The 23,943-nt window shown below is 47.5% G+C and overlaps 1 protein-coding gene across 3 annotated transcripts in view; it reads right to left on the bottom strand.

The window, feature by feature from the left end:
• Positions 1 to 23,943, bottom strand: part of UNC13B (unc-13 homolog B) — a 121,150-nt gene that overhangs the window by 28,110 nt on the left and 69,097 nt on the right. For all 3 annotated transcript variants that reach the window (XM_053448431.1, XM_053448412.1, XM_053448422.1), the window contains 6 exons: positions 13,736 to 13,782; positions 7,045 to 7,123; positions 5,140 to 5,214; positions 3,935 to 4,154; positions 2,959 to 3,186; positions 2,489 to 2,630 (listed from right to left, as the gene is read on the bottom strand). In XM_053448431.1, coding sequence (XP_053304406.1) covers positions 2,489 to 2,630; positions 2,959 to 3,186; positions 3,935 to 4,154; positions 5,140 to 5,214; positions 7,045 to 7,123; positions 13,736 to 13,782 — 791 coding nt within the window. The remainder of the gene's footprint in view (positions 1 to 2,488; positions 2,631 to 2,958; positions 3,187 to 3,934; positions 4,155 to 5,139; positions 5,215 to 7,044; positions 7,124 to 13,735; positions 13,783 to 23,943) is intronic.

Here is a 23,943-nt window from a genome sequence, read left to right as displayed (position 1 = left end):
GGAAAGCAAATTCCTGGCTCTGATTGGCTGTTTCAAGCTGCCAGTCATCTGAATCCCCCGACCACAGAGGAGGCTGAGAGCTGCAGCTTCCACCCAAGGTCTCTACTGTCCCTTTAAGCGCTAAACATTTTATCACCCGCGATCCTACGAAACGAGAAACACAATAAACCCCGAGCTCGAAATAACCGAGAAGGAAAGCGCCGCCGCCGTTAATCCGTTTCTAAGACCCCGCCGGGCGGCAGGAACACGGAGCCCGCGCTCAGATTATTTTTAGGCTGTAATTAGATTCGTTCTGATCCCGCGTCAGGCTTTTGGGTTTGTTTCTGCCATTTCCTTTAATAATAATAATTTTATAGAGGGATTGGGGAGTTTGGGGACAGACGGGCAAAGCAGAGGAGGCTCCCCCCCCCAGCCGCCAGGACGCGAGGGGTTAACCGGCTGACAGCGTCACAGATGCAGCGGCGCGTGGGAAACTTTGTTTCTGCATTTAACAGCAAGACTGGGAGTCAAACCCCGTCACCCACTCTCCGACAAAACAACACGCAACGAGCCGACAGAACACGCCGACAGAACACGCCGACAGAACACGCCGACCTACTTGTCAATGTAAACTGGTTTATGGATCTGCTGCCCCCCAAAAAAGTGCCAGTGTCTGACCAGCTGGACCATTTTGTTTGGTTTTTACATAAAGGTCGGGCCGGCTGGACGTCCCGGCGGTCTCTGCAGAGAGAGGACTGTGTGTGGTGACGGCCGTACGGGCGGCACAGCCGGCTCCTCGCTCACAGATACCATGTAACGGCTCCGGCGAAAGAACGCAGGAGGCCGGCGGCAACAGACGGGATACAATGTAACGAAAAGCACCGGATAACTAAACACGACCTCTACGCTTTCAGTGTGTATGTGCGTGTAACGTGTGTACCTGTGTGTGTGTGTGTGTGTACGTGTGTGTGTATATGTGCATGTACATGTATATGTGCATGGGCTGTGAGGGGTACAAAGCTTCTGCGTGTGCGTGTAGTAAACATATTCTGTGGCCCCAAAGCGCAGCGCTGCTTTATTTCTGCCGATTTTCCCTTTTTCAGGGAATGGAGGAATTCGTTCCCAGTTATGGGGCTTTTTCCAAAGACTAAAAATATCATCTGCGTGACAGACGGACGCTGAGAAGATCCAAGGAAAACCCGTCTGCTCCGATCAAACAGTCCCTTCATATTTAACCAGATTTTCACAAAGCGAGGCCCTCACAGTCTTAGAACAACGTTAACAACTCTGGGGTCACTCAGCTGTTTTCATGGAAAACACGGAAATTTCTGGCTGTAACATAATTACAAAAAGGGTTTCTAACCATCAATCAGCCACTTAAACTTGGATCAGCGAACACAACGTGCCATTGGAGCACAGGAGTGATGGGAGTGATAAAGGGCCATTGGAACACAGGAGTGATGGGAGTGATAAAGGGCCATTGGAACCCAGGAGTGATGGGAGTGATAAAGGGCCATTGGACCACAGGAGTGATGGGAGTGATAAAGGGCCATTGGAACACAGGAGTGATGGGAGTGATAAAGGGCCATTGGAACATGGGAGTGATGGGAGTGATAAAGGGCCATTGGAACACAGGAGTGATGGGAGTGATAAAGGGCCATTGGAACACAGGAGTGATGGGAGTGATAAAGGGCCATTGGAACACAGGAGTGATGGGAGTGATAAAGGGCCATTGGGACACAGGAGTGATGGGAGTGATAAAGGGCCATTGGGACACAGGAGTGATGGGAGTGATAAAGGGCCATTGGAACACAAGAGTGATGGGAGTGATAAAGGGCCATTGGGACACAGGAGTGATGGGAGTGATAAAGGGCCATGGATCACAGGAGTGATGGGAGTGATAAAGGACCATTGGGACACAGGAGTGATGGGAGTGATAAAGGGCCATTGGGACACAGGAGTGATGGGAGTGATAAAGGGCCATTGGGACACAGGAGTGATGGGAGTGATAAAGGGCCATTGGGACACAGGAGTGATGGGAGTGATAAAGGGAGCTGTTTTATCTCAACGAAAAAGTTCAGTGCCAAATACATCCAGACATTTGGTGATTGGAAACCCAGAACCTGCCAGCACATCGGCCCCATCCAGCCCCTGTCTCCTGCCATCCCATGCATGTTTAAATCCCCCCACTATATTCTCCTCTATCACTTCTGCTGGGAGACTGTGGCGCCTAGTGATGTTATCGGACATGATTGCCACGCGTTGCCGAGGGCACCGGAAGGGCCACGTAATTCGAAAGCCCGGGATAGTCGTGCACTAACAATAAACACAATCGCACGTTGAATGCCAGACCCTCACAACCAGTCTGTTCACGAACATTTTACCCCTGTGGATTTATTCCTCCCCATCCCTAATCTGTCAATCCCAATGTGAGGTCCTGAATGTGAGGTCCAAATAACGATCTTCCTGCCATGTGTTTAAGACGCGACTGAACACGGAGGGAACTTACAAGTGGAATTTTTCCTCCCACACGGGGTTTAAGTTGCCGTAGATGGTTTTAGTTCTCTTCTTGGTCTTCCCCACCTGCACGGTGACGTACGGGTCGCTGGAGCCCGTCTTGTCCTTGGCTTGCAGACCCTGAGCGCACAAAACTGCAAGGAAAGCAGGGAGATGTAAGAGACGGGAGCCCCCCGCGTACTCAGCGCTGTCATTACGAGATGACATCAATATGATTATAAGATTATAGGGTCAGGGGCTGAGATGGAAGAAAGAAAAATGGAGCAGCCTCCCAGCAGAAGTGGTAGAGGGTAAAACAGTGAGGGTATTAAACATGCACGGGATAGACATACGGCTCCTGAATCTAAGACAAGACCAACGACTGATTAAGGTTTGACTAGACGGGGGCCGGATGGGGCCGATCTGCTGCTGTGTAGGGGAAGCAGATACACGTCACGCTGATATGATGAGGCAGCCACCTACCGGTGATGGTGATCTTTGCCGACCACTTCGACGTCCCATCGAGGACACTCTGCTTGACCGTCTTCATCTGCTGAGTGTGAGCCACTTTGCCCACATTGAAGACATCTCTGATCACCTCAAAGATTTCCGGCTTGTTCCTTTCCCTGATCTTCATCCGGTCCTTCATGGCCATGATAATGTTCTGCGTCCGGTCCTCGGCGCCGTGCTTTGAGCTCTTCTCCGCTGCCCCTACGAGAAGCATGGACTGTCAAACACTTCATACAAAGCCACGTCACAACGGTCTCTCCCTCAGCGCAGAGAGCCAAGAAAACTCTCATACGGGCTGTTCTGAAACACGGAAGGGACATCGAAGGCCGCTGTCGCCTCAGGAAGCATTAAGGTCTTTGAGGTGATCGATAATTATCACGTAAGACACACGACCCGTTCACGGTACCGACCGGCCTGTCAGGCACCATGAGACTAACGGCAGAAAACTTTCAAGAAGACCCCAAAAAGGGCAACTACCCCAGGAAGATCTAAAAATCCCCCAAAAACATCAAGATGGCACCAGTAGGGGCACTGAAAGACTTCCAACGCTGTATAATAGCATCCCCCTGACCAGAGGCCATGTCTACTAAGTGGTATTCAAAGCCTAGGGGCTGTAACTTGCCTCCTCATGGAGTAATAAAGGGGTCTGCGTACAAAGCGAGTAACCCTACAAATGGCCACAGGACACTATTTTTTATGGCGTGATAGACCGCCATCCTTATAAACCATCGGAGCGCTGAGGATTATGGGCAGTAGGGCCTGGGGTAGAGGGGGCCGTTTTACACAATATGCCCCGTTGCATCAATGGTCACCCTAAGCTGTTTTAGAGCAGAGCCCCGGGGCCTGATGGCTACGCCGAAACCCCCCGCTACCCCCTGTTATTTATTAATCTCCATCACTGATTATTATTATTATTCCGGAAGGCGCCGGGAAGCTGCGCGGTACTCACTCTGCAGGCAGTCCGCGTTCAGCAGGTCCTGGCACTTCTCATGGCATTTCACCCCGCACTCCGAGCAGCGCATGCCCTGCCGGGCGATCCCCCACAGCAGGCCCTCGCACTCGTAGCAGTAGGTTGGCGTTGTCGCGGTCCACACCTCGAAGTTGTGCGGTGTGGTGCAGGAGATGGGGTAGATTAAGGCTTGCAGTGTTTTCTTGTAGACGTGCGATTTCTGGAACACACGGTAACAGCAGGACCGCGGCCCCTTTATATCGCGATCGCGTGGGGGGTCCCAAGGCCCCTCCAATCGGATCGCTGCAGATGCCCTTCCTCTGCTACAGACAACAGCAACGACCCCTCAGGAAGCTACACCATGTTTACGTTAACTCGGGCAGGACCATAAAACGACAAAGCGTGAAGACGACCTCAAGGCATGGGCCTAGGAACCGGGGGGGGGACAGATCCCCCCAAGTAAGTCATGCGGGGGGGGCAGATAATTAAGAAATCCCCCCCAGGGCCGTAGGAACCCCCCCCAATAGAAACGGCGAGGAGGAGAGAGAGGGGTGCAGAGCGGTCGTTTTCAGCAACCGCTTGGCGTCCTTCTGTATCCTCTGCTCCCTGCCGCCACCACCCACCTCAACGCTGCCCCGGCTGCAGTGGCGGGAGCGTGAGGCGTCTGTCTCGGTGCCGGCGTTTCACGCTGAACGCTGGCATATGACGTCATATGCCGGTGCTCAGCAGTGAAGCCGCGCGTATCGTGGAAGAGCAGTGAGACAGACGCCTCGCGCTCCCGCCACAGGACTGCAGGGTAAGTGAACTACAAAGGGAGGAGGGGGGAGTAGAGAGTGGGTAGCTAGTGAGAAGGGGGGTAGGGAGTGGGTAGATAGTGTGAGAAGGGGGGTAGGGAGGGGGTAGATAGTGTGAGAAGGGGGGTAGGGAGGGGGTAGATAGTGTGAGAAGGGGGAGAGGGGGTAGATAGTGGGGATCTGATGGGGGAAAATGCTGTCGTCCCCCAGATTTTTAGGGGGTCCTACGCCCATGCCTCAAGGAGTATAAAAAATGCATTTGGCCGACGTCCATCTGTGCCAGGCAGACATATGTTGGCCCAATTAGGGTACAAACCTAAACTAAACACTCCACTCTCTCTCCTACCAATATGGCTGCATCTCATCGAGATACCGAGGGAAAGAGCATCGCCGAGCGCAACGTCTCCTTACCAGGTCTTCGTCCTTGAGAGAAGTCCGAGTAGCCATCGCAGAGGTGATGCCAGCTTTCCGGGACTGGACCAGGGACTACGATGAAGGCAGCACGTATTACTCAACGAGATTCCCAACACCAACGTCACATCCATCCCACCCCCCCGCACTCTCCATGACGGAGACAAAACACCCATCGCTAAAAACGAGAAGCACTCCTACAAGTCATCAGGGGCTATTTGCAAGAAAACAATTCTGGTGCAAAGCGGTCTTATTTCCATGGCAACCAATCAGGAGGAACATTCCACGGCTGGCACGCTGAGAAGACCAGAATGATTTCTTATAAATAACCCCCGGTCTGTAACGCAAAGGGGGGGGTATGTAACCTGCGCCTCCCGCTGCGTTACCCCAAACTACAGCAAAAGAAAAAGTTATTGATCTAACGAACAGGAAATCAAAAAAGGAAACTATCAACACCGTAAAGAAACGCTTCCACCGCAAGCAAATCCTACCACTAATACCCTACGGAGGTAACGGAGGGGTATCTGAAATCCTAACACGTGCCCGCGGGTCCGGTACGAGGTCAGGACCGGGAGATCGACACCACGGCCATCCATAAAAAGGCAATATGGCACCTGCTCCACATGGGCACAGCGGTATAGGAAGAAGGGCAGACGGGGGGGGGCAGGAATGTCTGAACGCATTCAGAGCCCATCGCTGGATATAATGGCGTGTAACACGTATGCGTGTAACATGTATGCGTGTATGTCTTGTGTGCCTGTCCCTCGCATACAAATGGGGGGTTATATACAGAGGTACAAAGTGGGCTTATCACCGTAACAACCAGTGTGATGGTCTAATCAACAGGAATTTTCCATCGGTTGCTATGGTAATAAGACCTGTTTGCGCCAGAATATTTGCATATAACTTTTGATACTTTTTAAAACGTGTCACTAGAGTTACAAGAAAACGCATGGATCCAGATAACCGTTGGGTCAGTCCTCTTGAAGGTAATGTGATAAACCTCATATGCAAATAACTCATGCCTCATTAGCATACTGGGGATGCACAGCGAGGGGATCGGATAGAATGTACAGGGAGGGGGGAGAGTATCCCTTTATAAACTTTATTAATCCTGCTAAGGCAGCTCTGTAAGCTCTGCATGGATAATGATAAATTATTAATAAGCCCCCGAGATCATTTCATTCGAACCCTCCATGAAATCAGCGATGTGCATGCGCGGTACGTTCCAAATATAAAGCCGGGGGGGGGAATAAAGAGGGGAGGTACACAAAACCCTCGACTCAGCTCGAGGCGACCACCACTTACCATAGCCTGCAGAAATGGAGTGAAGGCAAACGAAAGAATTACAAGAGGTTAATAAAACCAGAGAAATTCTAAACGGAACATCGACGCGTCTGGGCAGGAGGAGAGCCGGCAGATACTACAACAGCCGTACATGCCGACCGCCTCGTGTCCTATCCATGTCTGCTTGAATGATCCCACCAACAGAAGGTAAGACTATTAACACCCCCCGTACCACGTGGAAGAGCGGGCGCCTGCTACAGGGTATCGCCCGGCGGTCCGGCTACCGAGGGGTAAGCGCTTGTCTTGTAGCCCAAGAGACCCCCTCGCGGTTACATTGTGTTTAACAACGGCCATGATGCCCACAGAAGAGATGGCCTCGTCCACCCACACACTCCATAAGGCGACCTCGCAAGGTGATGTGGAATGAGGACCCCCAAAAGGATCCCACTAGACTAAACCCCCCCACTGCCGCCGCTTTACAAAGTTCTGTCCCCACAGTCCAGGTTTGGCCCTGGAGCTGCTACAGTCACATTTAAAGGGACCCTTTGCTGAAGCACACAGCGCCCACACGCCTCCTTGGTCTCTTATAAGAGAAATTAAAAGGATTGAAAGACTTACCAGATCGCTAACCAGCGGTATAGGCTTCTTCTTGCGCAGATCGGGCATACTGTCAATGCCGTATAACCCCCCGCCAGGCCTGCAATATAACATTAGAATGTGACAGCGTTAGACCAGTATGCCAAACCAGTACGCCAGACCAGTACGCCAAACCAATACGCCAAACCAGTATGCCAGCGTGCAGCCACAGGGAATATGACCAGCCCCGGAGATCACGGTCCATTTGGATTAATAAATGTAATTATAATCACAGGAGGAGCCTCGCGTATCATTCACCACCAGAAAGTCTGGGCACTCGTTCCTAAAAAGAATGTTACGGACAGAGACGGCTACAAAGTAACTAAGAGGAAAGGAACATGTCAGATACGCTAAAAAGCTGGAGAATATAACATTTCTTTAACACTAGAAAAAGGCATCTTATACGGCATATGATGTCATTATACCAATACATACGGGGACAACACCAGCCGCTCTCTGGTGTCACGTTCATTAATAGGACCGAGCAAAGAACAAAACGCCGTCCATTCAGACTCAGAGAAAGGAATTTTTATTAAAAGCAGCAAAAAGGGTTCTTTACAGTTAAAGAGCAGAACTCCGCTTCCCACAGACACTTCACTATCAGATCCAATTAAATACAGGCCGAGAGTATATAATATATAATATGAGGAATATACAGGATATAACGGGTTATAAGGACGGGATTAGTTATACGGCCGGAGAGTATATAATATATAATATGAGGAATATACAGGGATATAATGGGTTATAAGGACGGGATTAGTTATACGGGGGAGAGTATATAATATATAATATGAGGAATATACAGGGATATAACGAGTTATAAGGACGGGATTAGTTATACGGCCGGAGAGTATATAATATATAATATGAGGAATATACAGGATATAACGGGTTATAAGGACGGGATTAGTTATACGGGGGGAGAGTATATAATATATAATATGAGGAGTATACAGGATATAACGGGTTATAAGGACGGGATTAGTTATACGGGAGGAGAGTATATAATATATAATATGAGGAATATACAGGGATATAACGGGTTATAAGGACGGGATTAGTTATACGGGCCGGAGAGTATATAATATATAATATGAGGAATATACAGGGATATAACGGGTTATAAGGACGGGATTAGTTATACGGGGGGAGAGTATATAATATATAATATGAGGAGTATACAGGATATAACGGGTTATAAGGACGGGATTAGTTATACGGGGGGAGAGTATATAATATATAATATGAGGAATATACAGGATATAACGGGTTATAAGGGCGGGATTAGTTATACGGGGGGGGAGTATATAATATATAATATGAGGAGTATACAGGATATAACGGGTTATAAGGACGGGATTAGTTATACGGGAGGAGAGTATATAATATATAATATGAGGAGTATACAGGATATAACGGGTTATAAGGACGGGATTAGTTATACGGGGGAGAGTATATAATATATAATATGAGTAATATACAGGATATAACGGGTTATAAGGACGGGATTAGTTATACGGGGGAGAGTATATAATATATAATATGAGGAATATACAGGATATAACGGGTTATAAGGGCGGGATTAGTTATACGGGGGAGAGTATATAATATATAATATGAGGAATATACAGGATATAACGGGTTATAAGGACGGGATTAGTTATACGGGGGAGAGTATATAATATATAATATGAGGAGTATACAGGATATAACGGGTTATAAGGACGGGATTAGTTATACGGGGGAGAGTATATAATATATAATATGAGTAATATACAGGATATAACGGGTTATAAGGACGGGATTAGTTATACGGGGGAGAGTATATAATATATAATATGAGGAATATACAGGATATAACGGGTTATAAGGGCGGGATTAGTTATACGGGGGGGGAGAGTATATAATATATAATATGAGTAATATACAGGATATAACGGGTTATAAGGACGGGATTAGTTATACGGCCGGAGAGTATATAATATATAATATGAGGAATATACAGGGATATAACGGGTTATAAGGACGGCATTATTTATACGGCCGGAGAGTATATAATATATAATATGAGGAATATACAGGATATAACGGGTTATAAGGACGGGATTAGTTATACGGCCGGGGAGAGTATATAATATGAGGAATATACAGGATATAACGGGTTATAAGGACGGGATTAGTTATACGGCCGGAGAGTATATAATATATAATATGAGGAATATACAGGATATAACGGGTTATAAGGACGGGATTAGTTATACGGGCCGGAGAGTATATAATATATAATATGAGGAATATACAGGATATAACGGGTTATAAGGACGGGATTAGTTATACGGGGGGAGAGAGTATATAATATATAATATCAGGAGTATACAGGATATAACGGGTTATAAGGACGGGATTAGTTATACGGGGGGAGAGTATATAATATATAATATGAGGAATATACAGGATATAACGGGTTATAAGGACGGGATTAGTTATACGGGGGAGAGTATATAATATATAATATGAGGAATATACAGGATATAACGGGTTATAAGGACGGGATTAGTTATACGGCCGGAGAGTATATAATATATAATATGAGGAATATACAGGATATAACGGGTTATAAGGACGGGATTAGTTATACGGGGGGAGAGAGTATATAATATATAATATGAGGAGTATACAGGATATAACGGGTTATAAGGACGGGATTAGTTATACGGGGGGAGAGTATATAATATATAATATGAGGAATATACAGGATATAACGGGTTATAAGGACGGGATTAGTTATACGGCTGGAGAGTATATAATATATAATATGAGTAATATACAGGATATAACGGGTTATAAGGACGGGATTAGTTATACGGCCGGAGAGTATATAATATATAATATGAGGAATATACAGGATATAACAGGTTATAAGGACGGGATTAGTTATACGGCCGGGGAGAGTATATAATATGAGGAATATACAGTATATAACGGGTTATAAGGACGGGATTAGTTATACGGGGGGAGAGTATATAATATATAATATGAGGAATATACAGGATATAACGGGTTATAAGGACGGGATTAGTTATACGGGGGAGAGTATATAATATATAATATGAGGAATATACAGGATATAACGGGTTATAAGGACGGGATTAGTTATACGGGCCGGAGAGTATATAATATATAATATGAGGAATATACAGGGATATAACGGGTTATAAGGACGGGATTAGTTATACGGGGGGAGAGTATATAATATATAATATGAGGAATATACAGGATATAACGGGTTATAAGGACGGGATTAGTTATACGGCCGGAGAGTATATAATATATAATATGAGGAATATACAGGATATAACGGGTTATAAGGACAGGATTAGTTATACGTGGGGAGAGTATATAATATATAATATGAGGAATATACAGTATATAACGGGTAATAAGGATGGGATTAGTTATACGGCTGGAGAGTATATAATATATAATATGAGTAATATACAGGATATAACGGGTTATAAGGACGGGATTAGTTATGCGGCCGGAGAGTATATAATATATAATATGAGGAATATACAGGGATATAACGGGTTATAAGGACGGGATTAGTTATACGGGGGGAGAGTATATAATATATAATATGAGGAATATACAGGATATAACGGGTTATAAGGACGGGGTTAGTTATACGGGGGGAGAGTATATAATATATAATATGAGGAGTATACAGGATATAACGGGTTATAAGGACGGGATTAGTTATACGGGGGGAGAGTATATAATATATAATATGAGGAGTATACAGGGATATAACGGGTTATAAGGACGGGATTAGTTATACGGGGGAGAGTATATAATATATAATATGAGGAATATACAGGATATAACGGGTTATAAGGACGGGATTAGTTATACGGCCGGAGAGTATATAATATATAATATGAGGAATATACAGGATATAACGGGTTATAAGGACGGGATTAGTTATACGGGGGGAGAGTATATATAATATATAATATGAGGAATATACAGGATATAACGGGTTATAAGGACGGGGTTAGTTATACGGGGGGAGAGTATATAATATATAATATGAGGAGTATACAGGATATAACGGGTTATAAGGACGGGATTAGTTATACGGGGGGAGAGTATATAATATATAATATGAGGAATATACAGGATATAACGGGTTATAAGGACGGGATTAGTTATACGGGCCGGAGAGTATATAATATATAATATGAGGAATATACAGGGATATAACGGGTTATAAGGACGGGATTAGTTATACGGGGGAGAGTATATAATATTTTATATGAGGAATATACAGGATATAACGGGTTATAAGGATGGGATTAGTTATACGGGGGGAGAGTATATAATATATAATATGAGGAATATATGGAAGAATATGATTTTTTGTAACTTTAATTAGTCTGGTACTGATAAAATCTGGGAACAAAAAGGGATAAAACAAAAAAGTTTTTGTACATAAAATGAACTGTAAGTTCAGCTCCTGTGCAAAGTTTGGAAAGTCATTGCATCCACTACTGGAATGTGTCTGCTGATTGGACCATGCCATTTGTTGCTATGGAGATAACACCGCTGGGTGCTTTTGGGGTTTAAGGTCTTTTTAAGAAAGGGCAGTGAGTTGATTCGGGTCCGGAGCTCTCGGGAAATCATCTGAATTTAATAATAATTTGAAAAAAGGTTTGATCCAGAAAATGTAGAAGATTCACTAATTATATAAAATGAAACTTCTTCCTCCAGGCCTGAAAGCCGCTCGGCTACCAGAACATGAATTAATAAAACAAAAAGCAAAGAGAAGGCAGACGGATCGGACGTGCATTACGAGGAGATAAACGAGATATCCGACGGACCCCGAAGAGGCGTTCTAAGATCTTAAAGGGACATGCGGACCCCCGAAAGCCTCGGACACATCCTGGGCGTGAGAAAAGCCCACGTTCTAGAACCTAAATCTATTGAGTACCTAAGAACCTCGTAGAACGTTGGCCACAACATCATCCACCATGACAGTCCGACGACCTCCCCCGCTAACCGGCTTATTAACCCTATCATGGCTGGGAACACGTGCTGCCCTGTCCCCGCTGCAGGCGCCGTTTTCACGGCTGGATTATAACATGGAGGCGACGTCTGAATGAATATTTCTTTGGAAGGCGTAACACTTGGAGGTGTTTATTAAAGCGAGCCTTCTGTTTGCAACGCATGTATGATAAATATCAGCCCCGGACGCCGCTCAAGTACAGCAACAGAAAAGCAGAGACATATGGAGAGCATCGAGCGCCTGGAAACGGAGCCAGTCCGGGAAATGAGGGCTCCCCGGAGAGCCCCGGAACCTCAGACTCTTCTTATACAGCGATATACAGCCTCCAGGAGAGCCCCCCAAACCCTCCTTATACAGCGATATACAGCCTCCCGGAGAGCCCCCCAAACCCTCATACAGTGATATACAGCCTCCAGGAGAGCCCCCCAAACCCCAGACCCTTACTATACAGTGATATACGGCCTCCCGGAGAGCCCCCCAAACCCCAGACCCTTACTATACAGTGATATACGGCCTCCTGGAGAGCCCCCCAAACCCCAGACCCCAGACCCTCCTTATACAGTGATATACGGCCTCCCGGAGAGCCCCCCAAACCCTTCCTATACAGTGATACACAGCCTCCCCGGAGACCCCCCCAAACCCCAGACCCTCCTTATACAGCGATATACAGCCTCCCGGAGACCCCCCCAAACCCCAGACCCTCCTTATACAGTGATATACGGCCTCCCGGAGAGCCCCCCAAACCCTTCCTATACAGTGATACACAGCCTCCCCGGAGACCCCCCCAAACCCCAGACCCTCCTTATACAGCGATATACAGCCTCCCGGAGACCCCCCCAAACCCCAGACCCTCCTTATACAGCGATATACAGCCTCCCGGAGAGCCCCCCAAACCCTTCCTAAACAGTGATATACAGCCTCCCGGAGAGCCCCCCAAACCCCAGACCCTCCATATACAGTGATATACAGCCTCCCGGAGAGCCCCCCAAACCCCAGACTCTCATTATACAGCGATATACAGCCTCCCGGAGAGCCCCCCAAACCCTTCCTATACAGTGATATACAGCCTCCCAGAGAGCCCCCCAAACCCTTCCTATACAGTGATACACAGCCTCCCCGGAGAGCCCCCCAAACCCCAGACCCTCCTTATACAGCGATATGCAACCTCCCCGAGAGCCCCCCAAACCCTCCTTATACAGCCTCCCCAGAGAGCCCCCCAAACCCTCCTTCTACAGCCTCCCCAGAGAGCCCCCCAAACCCTCCTTATACAGTGATATACAGCCTCCTGGAGAGCCCCCCAAACCCTTCCTATACAGTGATATACAGCCTCCCGGAGACCCCCCCAAACCCTTCCTGTACTGTCCTCCTAGAAAGCCCCCAAAGACCTCCAGTGAAGTGCAGTAACGTCCGACAGCCCCACCCTGCCCTGCTTTTATCTATATACCGCTTATAACGTTCTCTGAGCACCTGTGACGGACAGACAGACATCGGATACGTTTATAACAAATAAAGTATTTTCCACGCACCGCGAAATTCTAAACATTTTCTTATTTTTTAGTCTGCGTAAAACCACGACATAGAAATATTAGGAAGAACGTCACTCACCCTCCCTTAAACCACGGCGGCTTCGAAGGATCTCCATCGTCTTGATTCTACACGAGAGGAGGAAAAGAAGAGAATCAGTCCGTACCTGCGCACGCACACACCACCGGGGGCACGGACACACCACCGGGGGCACGCACACACCACCGGGGGCACGACACAAACACACAACCACAGGTCACAAAGAGCCTGTTCAGTGCGCCCGACGGCCGGTTCCCCCCAAACCAATAATATCATGAATCCTTGCCCCCCCGGTTGCTTTTTATTTCACCCCCAGCAAAATGAGCTTTCTGTGCTATAAAAATTATTATTGTCGCTCCCGCCTCCTGGAAGCAGGAAGTGTACTTAAGAACACGCTCTGTACCGTAGGACAGCGGAGAGCTGTGATTGGCTGCCGCTGCTCCCATTGATTTCAGTAGGAAGTGCTACAGCGCATGTACAGGAGGCTTAATCAATGCAGCAGTAAGCCGTGTGTTTTACGTGACATTCGTACAAACCGCTTCCTAAGAGCTGAAGAGAAAGCGTTTGTGAAGCGGGATCCCCCCTGGCCATCGCTATCGCCTCTCATCACACCTACGCACCATCATTCACCAATAACCCGAGCAGATGAGGAGCGCTGTGTTCATCAGAACAATCTATACAAATATATATTAAACATAACCAAAATAATTGTGTCCCGTTACACCCGGCTTTACTGATCAGCTGAGGCTCGCTCCCTGCACGTGCGCGGCGGCGCCCCCCTTCAGAGCCAACATGAGAGCCAATCGCATGCGTCCTAGCCGAGAGCTGTGATTGGCTGTTAAACATTCCCTTTAAATGCTGACACTATACGAGACATTCGTTCCCCGGATATGATGCCATAAAATTCTGTTGCTGCGATGAAAATAGATTTATAGTAATTTAATGCCTGTGAAGATTATATCACTTTTTAACCATACATTGTACAGGGCCGGCTCGCCGATTTCACTATACATTGTACAGGGCCGGCTCAGCCTTTTATTTGTTTTTTTTTTTAAGAAGTTCACTGCGGTTGGCCCTGGAAAATGTATAGTTAAGTCGGGGAGGATAAACCCTCTTCCAGGGTTAGTGAAAAGACCCTAGAGTCGTCAGACTTGTCACAGCAGAATGACGCCAACATCTCACAGGGAAAAGGACCGCGGGGGCTCGGCGGAGAGCAGAGAAAAAGCACACTGAGGACGTTTAACCCTACGGTGTCAGAGGAACGGATCCATCGGGGGGCCAACCGCGGAGCTTTAAACCAGGAAGCCCCACGTGGACAGACAACGGGTTTATAGCCCCTCCCCTGAATAAAAGTATTGAAACGGCTCCGTCCGGCTCTCAGGGTTACGTCCGGGGTCCCAAAACACCGCAGCGCTGCCAGGGTCCTGTCTGACGGTACGGGAACGGCCGGCGCGCGTGGGAAGCAGGAGCTGCGACGCCGACCACCTCCGTGATATGAGAATAAAAGCAAACTGGCCCCCCCAGTCCCTCCCCGGCACTGAACAGACTCTGCCGGACCCCACACAGCTCTTAACCCTTTCCAGGACAGGCGACTAAAGAGTCAAAGTAGCGCATGCTGCAGATCCCAAAACCCAGCAAGGGCACCCAGGGGCATTGGAGGAGGGGTACATCATCACACAGGGGCATCAGAGGAGGGGTACATCGCCACACAGGGGCATCGGAGGAGGGGTACATCGCCACACAGGGGCATCGGAGGTGGGGTACATCGCCACACAGGGGCATCGGAAGAGGGGTACATCGTCACACAGGGGCATCGGAAGAGGGGTACATCGTCACACAGGGGCATCGGAAGAGGGGTACATCGTCACACAGGGGCATCGGAGGAGGGGTACATCGCCACACAGGGGCATCGGAGGAGAGGTACATCGTCACACAGGGGCATCGGAGGAGGGGTACATCGCCACACAGGGGCATCGGAGGAGGGGTACATCGCCACACAGGGGCATCGGAAGAGGGGTACATATCGTCACACAGGGGCATCGGAGGTGGGGTACATCGCCACACAGGGGCATCGGAGGAGGGGTACATATCGTCACACAGGGGCATCGGAGGAGGGGTACATCGCCACACAGGGGCATCGGAAGAGGGGTACATATCGCCACACAGGGGCATCGGAGGTGGGGTACATCGCCACACAGGGGCATCGATACATCGCCAAGCCAACAGCGACAGTAAAATAACCTGGTATTCTGCTCGGTGTCCCTCTGGGAACAACAAATTAAATAATAAAAAAAAAGAAAAAACAGAACTGGTTAGCAGCGCCGGTATCTGCCCCGAACACGCCACGGGGTGCAGTTTTATAAAGGACACGGCTAACAAATGGGAAGCATGTTATGAGATGAGGGTTTAACTCTTTGAGTGCTAGTGGGGTGAGAGCAGCACCGCAGAAGCACCAAAAGGGTTAAACATGAAAGGTTATAAGAGGTCAAGAAGACAATCTCTATAGATAGAGGCTACAGGTGTTACTTGGGCACGGACATTGTTACAACGTATCACCCGCAGAACGTTCCAGCGCACGGGGGGCAAATAACCGGACCCCACTCAGCAAATCATAATATACGTACGCAACCAATCCCACCCTAAGAGGGAACCGAGAACATACTTTGGGTTCAATTACCAGGATTTGGACTGGATCACTGGCCATTTATCTTTCCTCTGGCACTGAAAGGGTGCACCGGCTATCACGGCCCCAGGGGGGTTGTTCAGCGAACAGGGACTGCTTTAGATTATCTGGGGGCCCGAATCACAAAGATTTAGTAGGGCCCGGTAATAAAACAAACCGAGGCTGGCGGATTTATTACCAATAATCTGGATTATCCGGATAGGCTTCTCCCTTTCACGCTCTAAGGGGCCCTGAGCAGCTGCCTAATCGTTTTATACAGAAGCGCCGACCCCTGCCAGGTGTCTCCAGGTGAGCGGAGTCCGCGCCGGCCGGCAGAAGGTGACCCCCCCGTGGCTGCGGTTACGCTGCGTGATGTCATTAGCGTAAGCGCGGGGACCCGGGAAGCGGTTTGTCTCTGCCTGCGGTGACAGCGGCCGGCTGCTTGCCGGAGTTTATTAATAGCTCTGCGAGGCTGCAGCTCTCTCCACGCACCGCGCCTCCGCCGACCGTCACGCGAGCGATTAGACGCGCCAAGAACCACAAAGGATCCCCGACGCCGCTGACAGAAACGGGAGCCGCCGGCGTCATACGCCGAGAAACAAACATTCACCGGAGCCGTTGCGGGATCTTTATGGAAAGTTAACTCTTTGGCTTCCTGTTAATCTTAGTTATAAGATCGTCGTATTCTTTTTAGACGTCTGATTGGGTGGGGCGTAGGGCACGGCTCGCTTAACTGTTTGAGAACCGGATGAGTGTGCTCACGGTGGCCCCCCCTATTTATGTGTTGCATGCCCACGCGCTTCAGAGGCATCCGGTCCGATCCGGTCATCAATCTCTCGATTTACGACGGAGGGTCATCTTCGGAGAGGTAAACGGGACCTCGACGAGTGGGTTTTTACCCCGTTTACCCCCCCCGCCGACCAACAGAATTCCAAAACGAGAGGCAGAATTGCGAGCAGCCCACGGGCCGCAGAGAACGGATGGGGGGAGGGGAGAGGGACAATGGAAAGAAAAAAGCAAAAAGTGCCCCGAATTCTACCTGCGAAGCGTCGAGACAATCAGGAGGAGAGCCGCTCTCGCTGCCGGGGAATTAGCGGTAATTAGCAATTACTTTACATCAGGAGGCACTCCGCGGAGGCAGCGGAAAGAAAGCATTCCAAAAGAAATTACCCGCTGACTGAGTGCCTTTCTCTAACGGCCCGTTCTCTGCTCTCCCGAGACTTTACGTGAAGTACAAAGGGGGTAATTTCCATCTCAGCAGCAACGTTCCCACAAATCCACCCGCGCCAACAGCCCCGCGGCCGCAGGACTCGCGTGCACCAGACGCCTTCCTCAGGCGCTTTATGTCGTCCCATGTGCCCCCTCGCACGTCTGCCGCTAAACATGTGTCAGACCCTGAAAGTGCCCCCCCCATGTGTAACGTGTCTTCAGAAAGGGAAGGAATTAAAGACAGTCATTATTTAACGGGAATGTGGTGGGTAACCTTGTAACCGGTATTTTCATTCAGTATCTTCTCATCCATAACAGAAAGGACAGTGAATAATAAAAGCTTCTCCGTACCGCTCTCTGCAGACGGAGGTCTCGCTGCGTACGGAGGAGCAGGACCACCGCCCGTCTTCTTGACCTCTTACACTTTCAATGAACGTGAATCGATGCGAATACCACGAGACTCTTAACAATGGCGCATGAGAAACAACACAGAACATCGAGTGCAAAGCTTCTCCTTCCTGCAGACCTCGGATACAAAAAACATTGGCCAACCAGCAGTTACGATGAGTGGTCCACCTGTGCTAAAGGAGGTATGGAGCTTAAATCCCAAATGGTTCAAGGCCCTTAAGGACTGGGATCACCAATTTAAAAAAAAACTAACAAAGAAATGCAAGCGAGGTTTTGGATACAGACAGGGCATGGAGCTGGAACAACGTTTTGGGGGGGGGGTCATGAAGACCTGTCCAAACGCGTCAGATCCACCAAGCACCTAAGCATGGACCATGAAGGTTATCCGGGATGGACAGGGAAGCTGCAGCTTTATGATCTAGAACTTGGCTTTTGTGAGTTTAGGACACAATGATCTCATTCACGAGGCTCTTGGGTCAAAGTTTTGGATCCAACTTAAGACAGAGGACACTAGAATATGAACATAAACATTACACAATGAACAGAAATACAACCTCTGAACAAGTCACGATCTAACGGCCAGCCGGCGTACCTGAGCTCATTTCTTCTGCAGACATCCAAAAGGTTTCCTGCACGATGTCCTTCAGGAGCTTCCTCTGCATCTTCTTCTTCTCCTTCAGCACGTTCTTGAAGTTGTTGATGCACTTGTTGAGGTAGATCGTCTCGGCGCAGACTTGATCGAGCCTCAAAGGCTTCCCTTCCTTTACTCCGTCCGCCGGTTCGTTGCCATCCACGATCTGCTCGCCGGAGGTCAAGGGCTGCTCGGGATGGACGTCCACGTCGGGCGAAAGGATCAAAGAGGGTATCGAAGACTCGTGGGGCAAGGAGGGGACGCCGTTCAGCACGAAGTAAGCATCTTCTTTCAAGTTGGAGCTTGAGCTGTAGCTATTGGTCCTGCTTGAATGCGTCGGGACGTCATTGAAGTGCCCGCTGCCGACGCTGTTGAGTTGATGGATGCCGTCGTACTCGCCCACAGTGAACCCGGTCTCTTTATTCTCCATGAAGACCTCGGGGCTCTCCAGCTTGTTGAAAACGACCTTCAAGGCTGAGCGGAAATGGTTGAGGGCCTTTCCTAGCTTATTGGCGTAGAACTTAATATCCACTATATCGATGTTCTCGTCTGGCTGGTGCAGGAAGTCTCTGAACACGCGGTCGCTCTTATCCTGACCGTCCAGGTCTATGTGGACGACTTCTTTTAGGGTTTCCGCCACGGTTCCGTCCGAGCATTTGTTGACGGTGTCGTCGAAGCTTAAAGACGTGAAGCTGCCGGACGGGTCTTTTATGATGACGTTAATTTTTTCCGTGCTGCGGAACTGGACCCTGGAGTCACAGGAGACAAGGTCCCCTTCGCCCCGGCACCCTCTCTCGTGCTCGTCTACGACGGAGCGGCACCTCTGTATCGCGATCTCGGCCTCGGCGGCCAGCTCGGCAGACGTATTCAGCTGGCTGGAGCGGGACAGCAGCCGAGGACACCTGCAGGGCGCTTTCTCGGTGGAAGGCGGACCGGTAAAATTGATGTTTTTCTGAGACTCTTGAGAGTCGAGACGGATGCAGAGGTGACTGACGCTTTTCTCCAAGGACTGTTCGCGGCTCTCTTTCACTTTATTCACGTCGCCGCCGGATGCCTCCATTTCGGTTGTTAACCGGCATTTTTTAGCCAAAGTACATTTCTGCGCAAAGAGGAACTCCTCCCCTAAACGCGGCGCCTCAGCGCTCGTGTTCTGGTATCTGATACGAAAGGACTCCCTCTTGCGCTCGCCACCCGCATCGTCGGTCCTCACCACTTCCTTGTCTAGGCTCAAGGAGCTCCAGCGATTTTCCCTCAAGCCTCGCTGAAGCACAGAGAGGGAGTTGGCTCTCTGCCGGTCCTCCGCCTCAAGCTCCTCGAAGGGAACGATTCTGACTTTGGAATTTTCCAAGTGGAGGGATTTCGTTAAGATGAAGTCTCTGTGATCGGGGTGAGCGAGAGTAACCACCGCAGGCCTGGGTTCCAACAACCGGCTCGCGTCCGTACCCAACCTGTACGCGTCTTTTACGCAGTCTCTGCCTTCCATGCCGCTAAAGCAGCGGTTATCGGAGAGGAAACAATGGATGGCGTCCAACGTACTCTCTCCCTCGCGCTCAGAGAGGCCATAAAAACATAAAGCGGTTCCGTCGCTCTCGGCATCCTTACACAAGTCCCCGCTCGACGAACTTTTTGGAGAAGACCCGTATCCAGTTTGCAAGCCCTCGATCTCGTTGAGGACGGTATCGACGCAGGAAGACACCTCGTCCACGGAACCTCTGATGGCGCTCAGGTGCTGCCTCAACTCGGCGATCTCCTCCTGGATACGACTAATGCCCTGGAGCTCCTTGATGATGTATTCTATGACATCGCCAGACCGGTCGGCGGTTGCCGAGCTGCTCTCGGTGCCGGACTCCGTTGGATTGTCTTGGCAGAGAAGCCGGTTGCGTTCCGTAATCTCCCGCCAGCTCATCGTGATGCTGATGGTCGGCAGATCCTGCTTGTCCGACGGGGACAGCCCGTCGTCCTGACACGGAGAGAAAAGCTCGGCGCTCTGCTCTCCCGATGAAGTCTCCTCGGAGACGTCGCGGCTGGTCGGCTCCTCCGAGCCGTCCGGTAGTTGGAACCCCGAGTCCCAATTCATTTCGGAATCCTCGGCGCAGAAGTTAACGGCTTCCCTGGCGGCCGCCGTCTGCTCCGGGGCGTCACGCGGGGTTTGCAGGTCCAGGTCGCCCGATTTTCTTTTTATTACGCACACAAAGGGGTCGGCGCCATGGTCCGGAGACGTCTTCTCTGCCGGTCCGTGGAGTAGCCGCTTCATCTTCTCTCTAACGCACAGAGGTATTCTTTGCTTTCCGGACAGGGCTTTTATTGAATGTTTCCAGAGCCGAAGGGCATCGCAATTCTCTTTCCTTTTCAGCTTTCGCCTGGCAAACATCATCGTCTGCAGAACCTGTTCTTTGTCATAGCGCTATATGTCAAATCCAGAGACCGGGGCTCTCTCGGCCCCCCGTACAGCATCGACCCGCTGACAATTATACCTGGAGAGTATACGAAACTTGCTATTTTTTAATGCATCATAATACAAAACGAATGAAAGGCATATTTTAGAAAACATTTTTTCAAATTCAATAAAAAAAAAAAAACGGGGGGGTTTAAAAAAAAAACAAAACAGGTTACTTTTTCTTAATCTTAACCCTTTAAATGTCACAAGATTGACTCCCATATATAAATACATTGTATACTTCAGTTTAGGTGAAGACAGCTATGCGTTGCTATGGAAACTGCCCTCTTTGAATATTCTGCCTATACATAGCATGGAAATGCTGTTAGGATCATGGCTGCTGTTACCCCGTCTCCTTCGTTAACTTCCCCCGGGAAAAAAATCGAAAGCGTTGAAGATCTTCGTGATCTTAATTTTAAGTCATATTTTTTTCAGGAATTTCTTACATTTGGTGGCCAGGATGAGAAGACGTCAGCGTCATACACTGCTGCGGCTTTATTAGGGGGCAAGTAACCTGTCATTCAGATCACAAAATCCAGTAGGAAACCGGCACATGTAACCACTCAGGGATCCTTGATTTAGTGGAGCAGCCTCCCAGCAGAGGTGGTAGAGGGTAATACAGCGAGGGTATTAAACATGCATGGGATAGACATACGGCTGCTGAATCTAAGACGAGACCGGTGACTGTTGGCTCGGAAGCTCTGTGCGATTGTTAGCAGATTCTGCAGTGCTGTATAATGGGGGGATCTTTGTGCCGCCGCGCAGAAAGCTCGGAAGCGCTTCGTTATCCTCTAACACAGATATCAGCTACAGAGGGGGGTCTGATAACGTACAGAGGTGGGAGATCCAGTAACCGCGCAACGCTGTGTATCATAGTATATTATATATATGTTATAGTAGCTGGGTAATTCTGTGTATTATAGTATATTTTAGTGTATATATTTTTTATATTATATTTTATATATATATCACAGCAGCCGGGTAACGCTGTGTATCATAGTATATTATAGTATATATATTACATATATCATAGCAACCGGGTAATTTTGTGTGTTATAGTATATATAATTATAGCAGCCGGGTGAAGCTGTGTATTATAGCATATTATATATATTAATGCAGCCGGGTAACGCTGTGTATTATAGTATATTATAATATATATTATAGCAGCTGGGTAATTCTGTGTATTATAGTATATATAATTATAGCAGCCGGGTGAAGCTGTGTATTATAGTATATTATATATATGTTATAGTAGCTGGGTAATTCTGTGTATTATAGTATATTTTAGTGTATATATTTTTTATATTATATTTTATATATATATCATAGCAGCCAGGTAACACTGTGTATCATAGTATATATATTACATATATTATAGCAGCAGGGTAACGCTGTGTATTATAGTATATTTTAGTGTATATATTTTTTATATATATATCACAGCAGCCGGGTAACGCTGTGTATTATAGTATATATTATATATATATATTATATATATTATAGCAGCCGGGTAACGCTGTGTATTATAGTATATATTATATATATATATTATATATATTATAGCAGCCGGGTAACGCTGTGTATTATAGTATATATTATATATATATATTATATATATTATAGCAGCCGGGTAACGCTGTGTATTATAGTATATATTATATATATTATAGCAGCCGGGTAACGCTGTGCATTATAGTATATATTATATATATTATAGCAGCCGGGTAACGCTGTGTATTATAGTATATATTATATATATATATTATATATATTATAGCAGCCGGGTAACGCTGTGTATTATAGTATATATTATATATATATATTATATATATTATAGCAGCCGGGTAACGCTGTGTATTATAGTATATATTATATATATTATAGCAGCCGGGTAACGCTGTGCATTATAGTATATATTATATATATTATAGCAGTCGGGTAACGCTGTGTATTATAGTATATATTATATATATTATAGCAGTCGGGTAACGCTGTGTATTATAGTATATATTATATATATTATAGCAGCCGGGTAACGCTGTGCATTATAGTATATATTATATATATTATAGCAGTCGGGTAACGCTGTGTATTATAGTATATATTATATATATTATAGCAGCCGGGTAACGCTGTGCATTATAGTATATATTATAGCAGTCGGGTAACGCTGTGTATTATAGTATATATTATATATATTATAGCAGCCGGGTTACGATGTGTATTATAGTATATATTATATATATTATAGCAGCCGGGTAACGCTGTGTATTATAGTATATATTATATATATTATAGCAGCCGGGTAATGCTGTGTATTATAGTATATATTATATATATATATTATATATATTATAGCAGCCGGGTAACGCTGTGTATTATAGTATATATTATATATATTATAGCAGCCGGGTAATGCTGTGTATTATAGTATATATATATATTATAGAATATTATATATATTTCCGTTAATTTCAGGGTTTGCCGCAGGAATTTGGGGATAAAGAACAGGATTTTTGCGACCCAGGGAAGCTAATTTATGTCAGTTTGCGGCAAAAAACTTGTAAAGAGAACTAATCTCTTCCTTTTTCTGCTTTCTTAGGAAGCCAGATCCACTTCCACTGAAGGAGAGGAATAATTAATGGGGAGGAATAATCATGCAGATCATGAGAGCTGGAAGTTAAGATGGCTGCTCCCACGGCATTCACATAAAGGGGTTTCTAATACATCCTTGACTTTAATCCTGCGTGGATTTTGGGTCTCAGTAACTCTGAGCTGGCAGGGCCGATTCTGTAACAGGGTCACCCAGTCATGCGCAGGCTGAGGTTCCTCTATGATGTTCCGTACACACTAAGGTCTGATGCCGGGAAGCTCTACTTTACTGGGAGAGTGGTAGATAA

This window comes from Spea bombifrons, chromosome 1, assembly GCF_027358695.1.
Source record: "Spea bombifrons isolate aSpeBom1 chromosome 1, aSpeBom1.2.pri, whole genome shotgun sequence".
NCBI lineage: Eukaryota > Metazoa > Chordata > Amphibia > Anura > Pelobatidae > Spea > Spea bombifrons.
The sequence above is the reverse complement of the archived record's forward strand: the minus strand, read 5'-3'. Positions and strand labels throughout refer to the sequence as shown.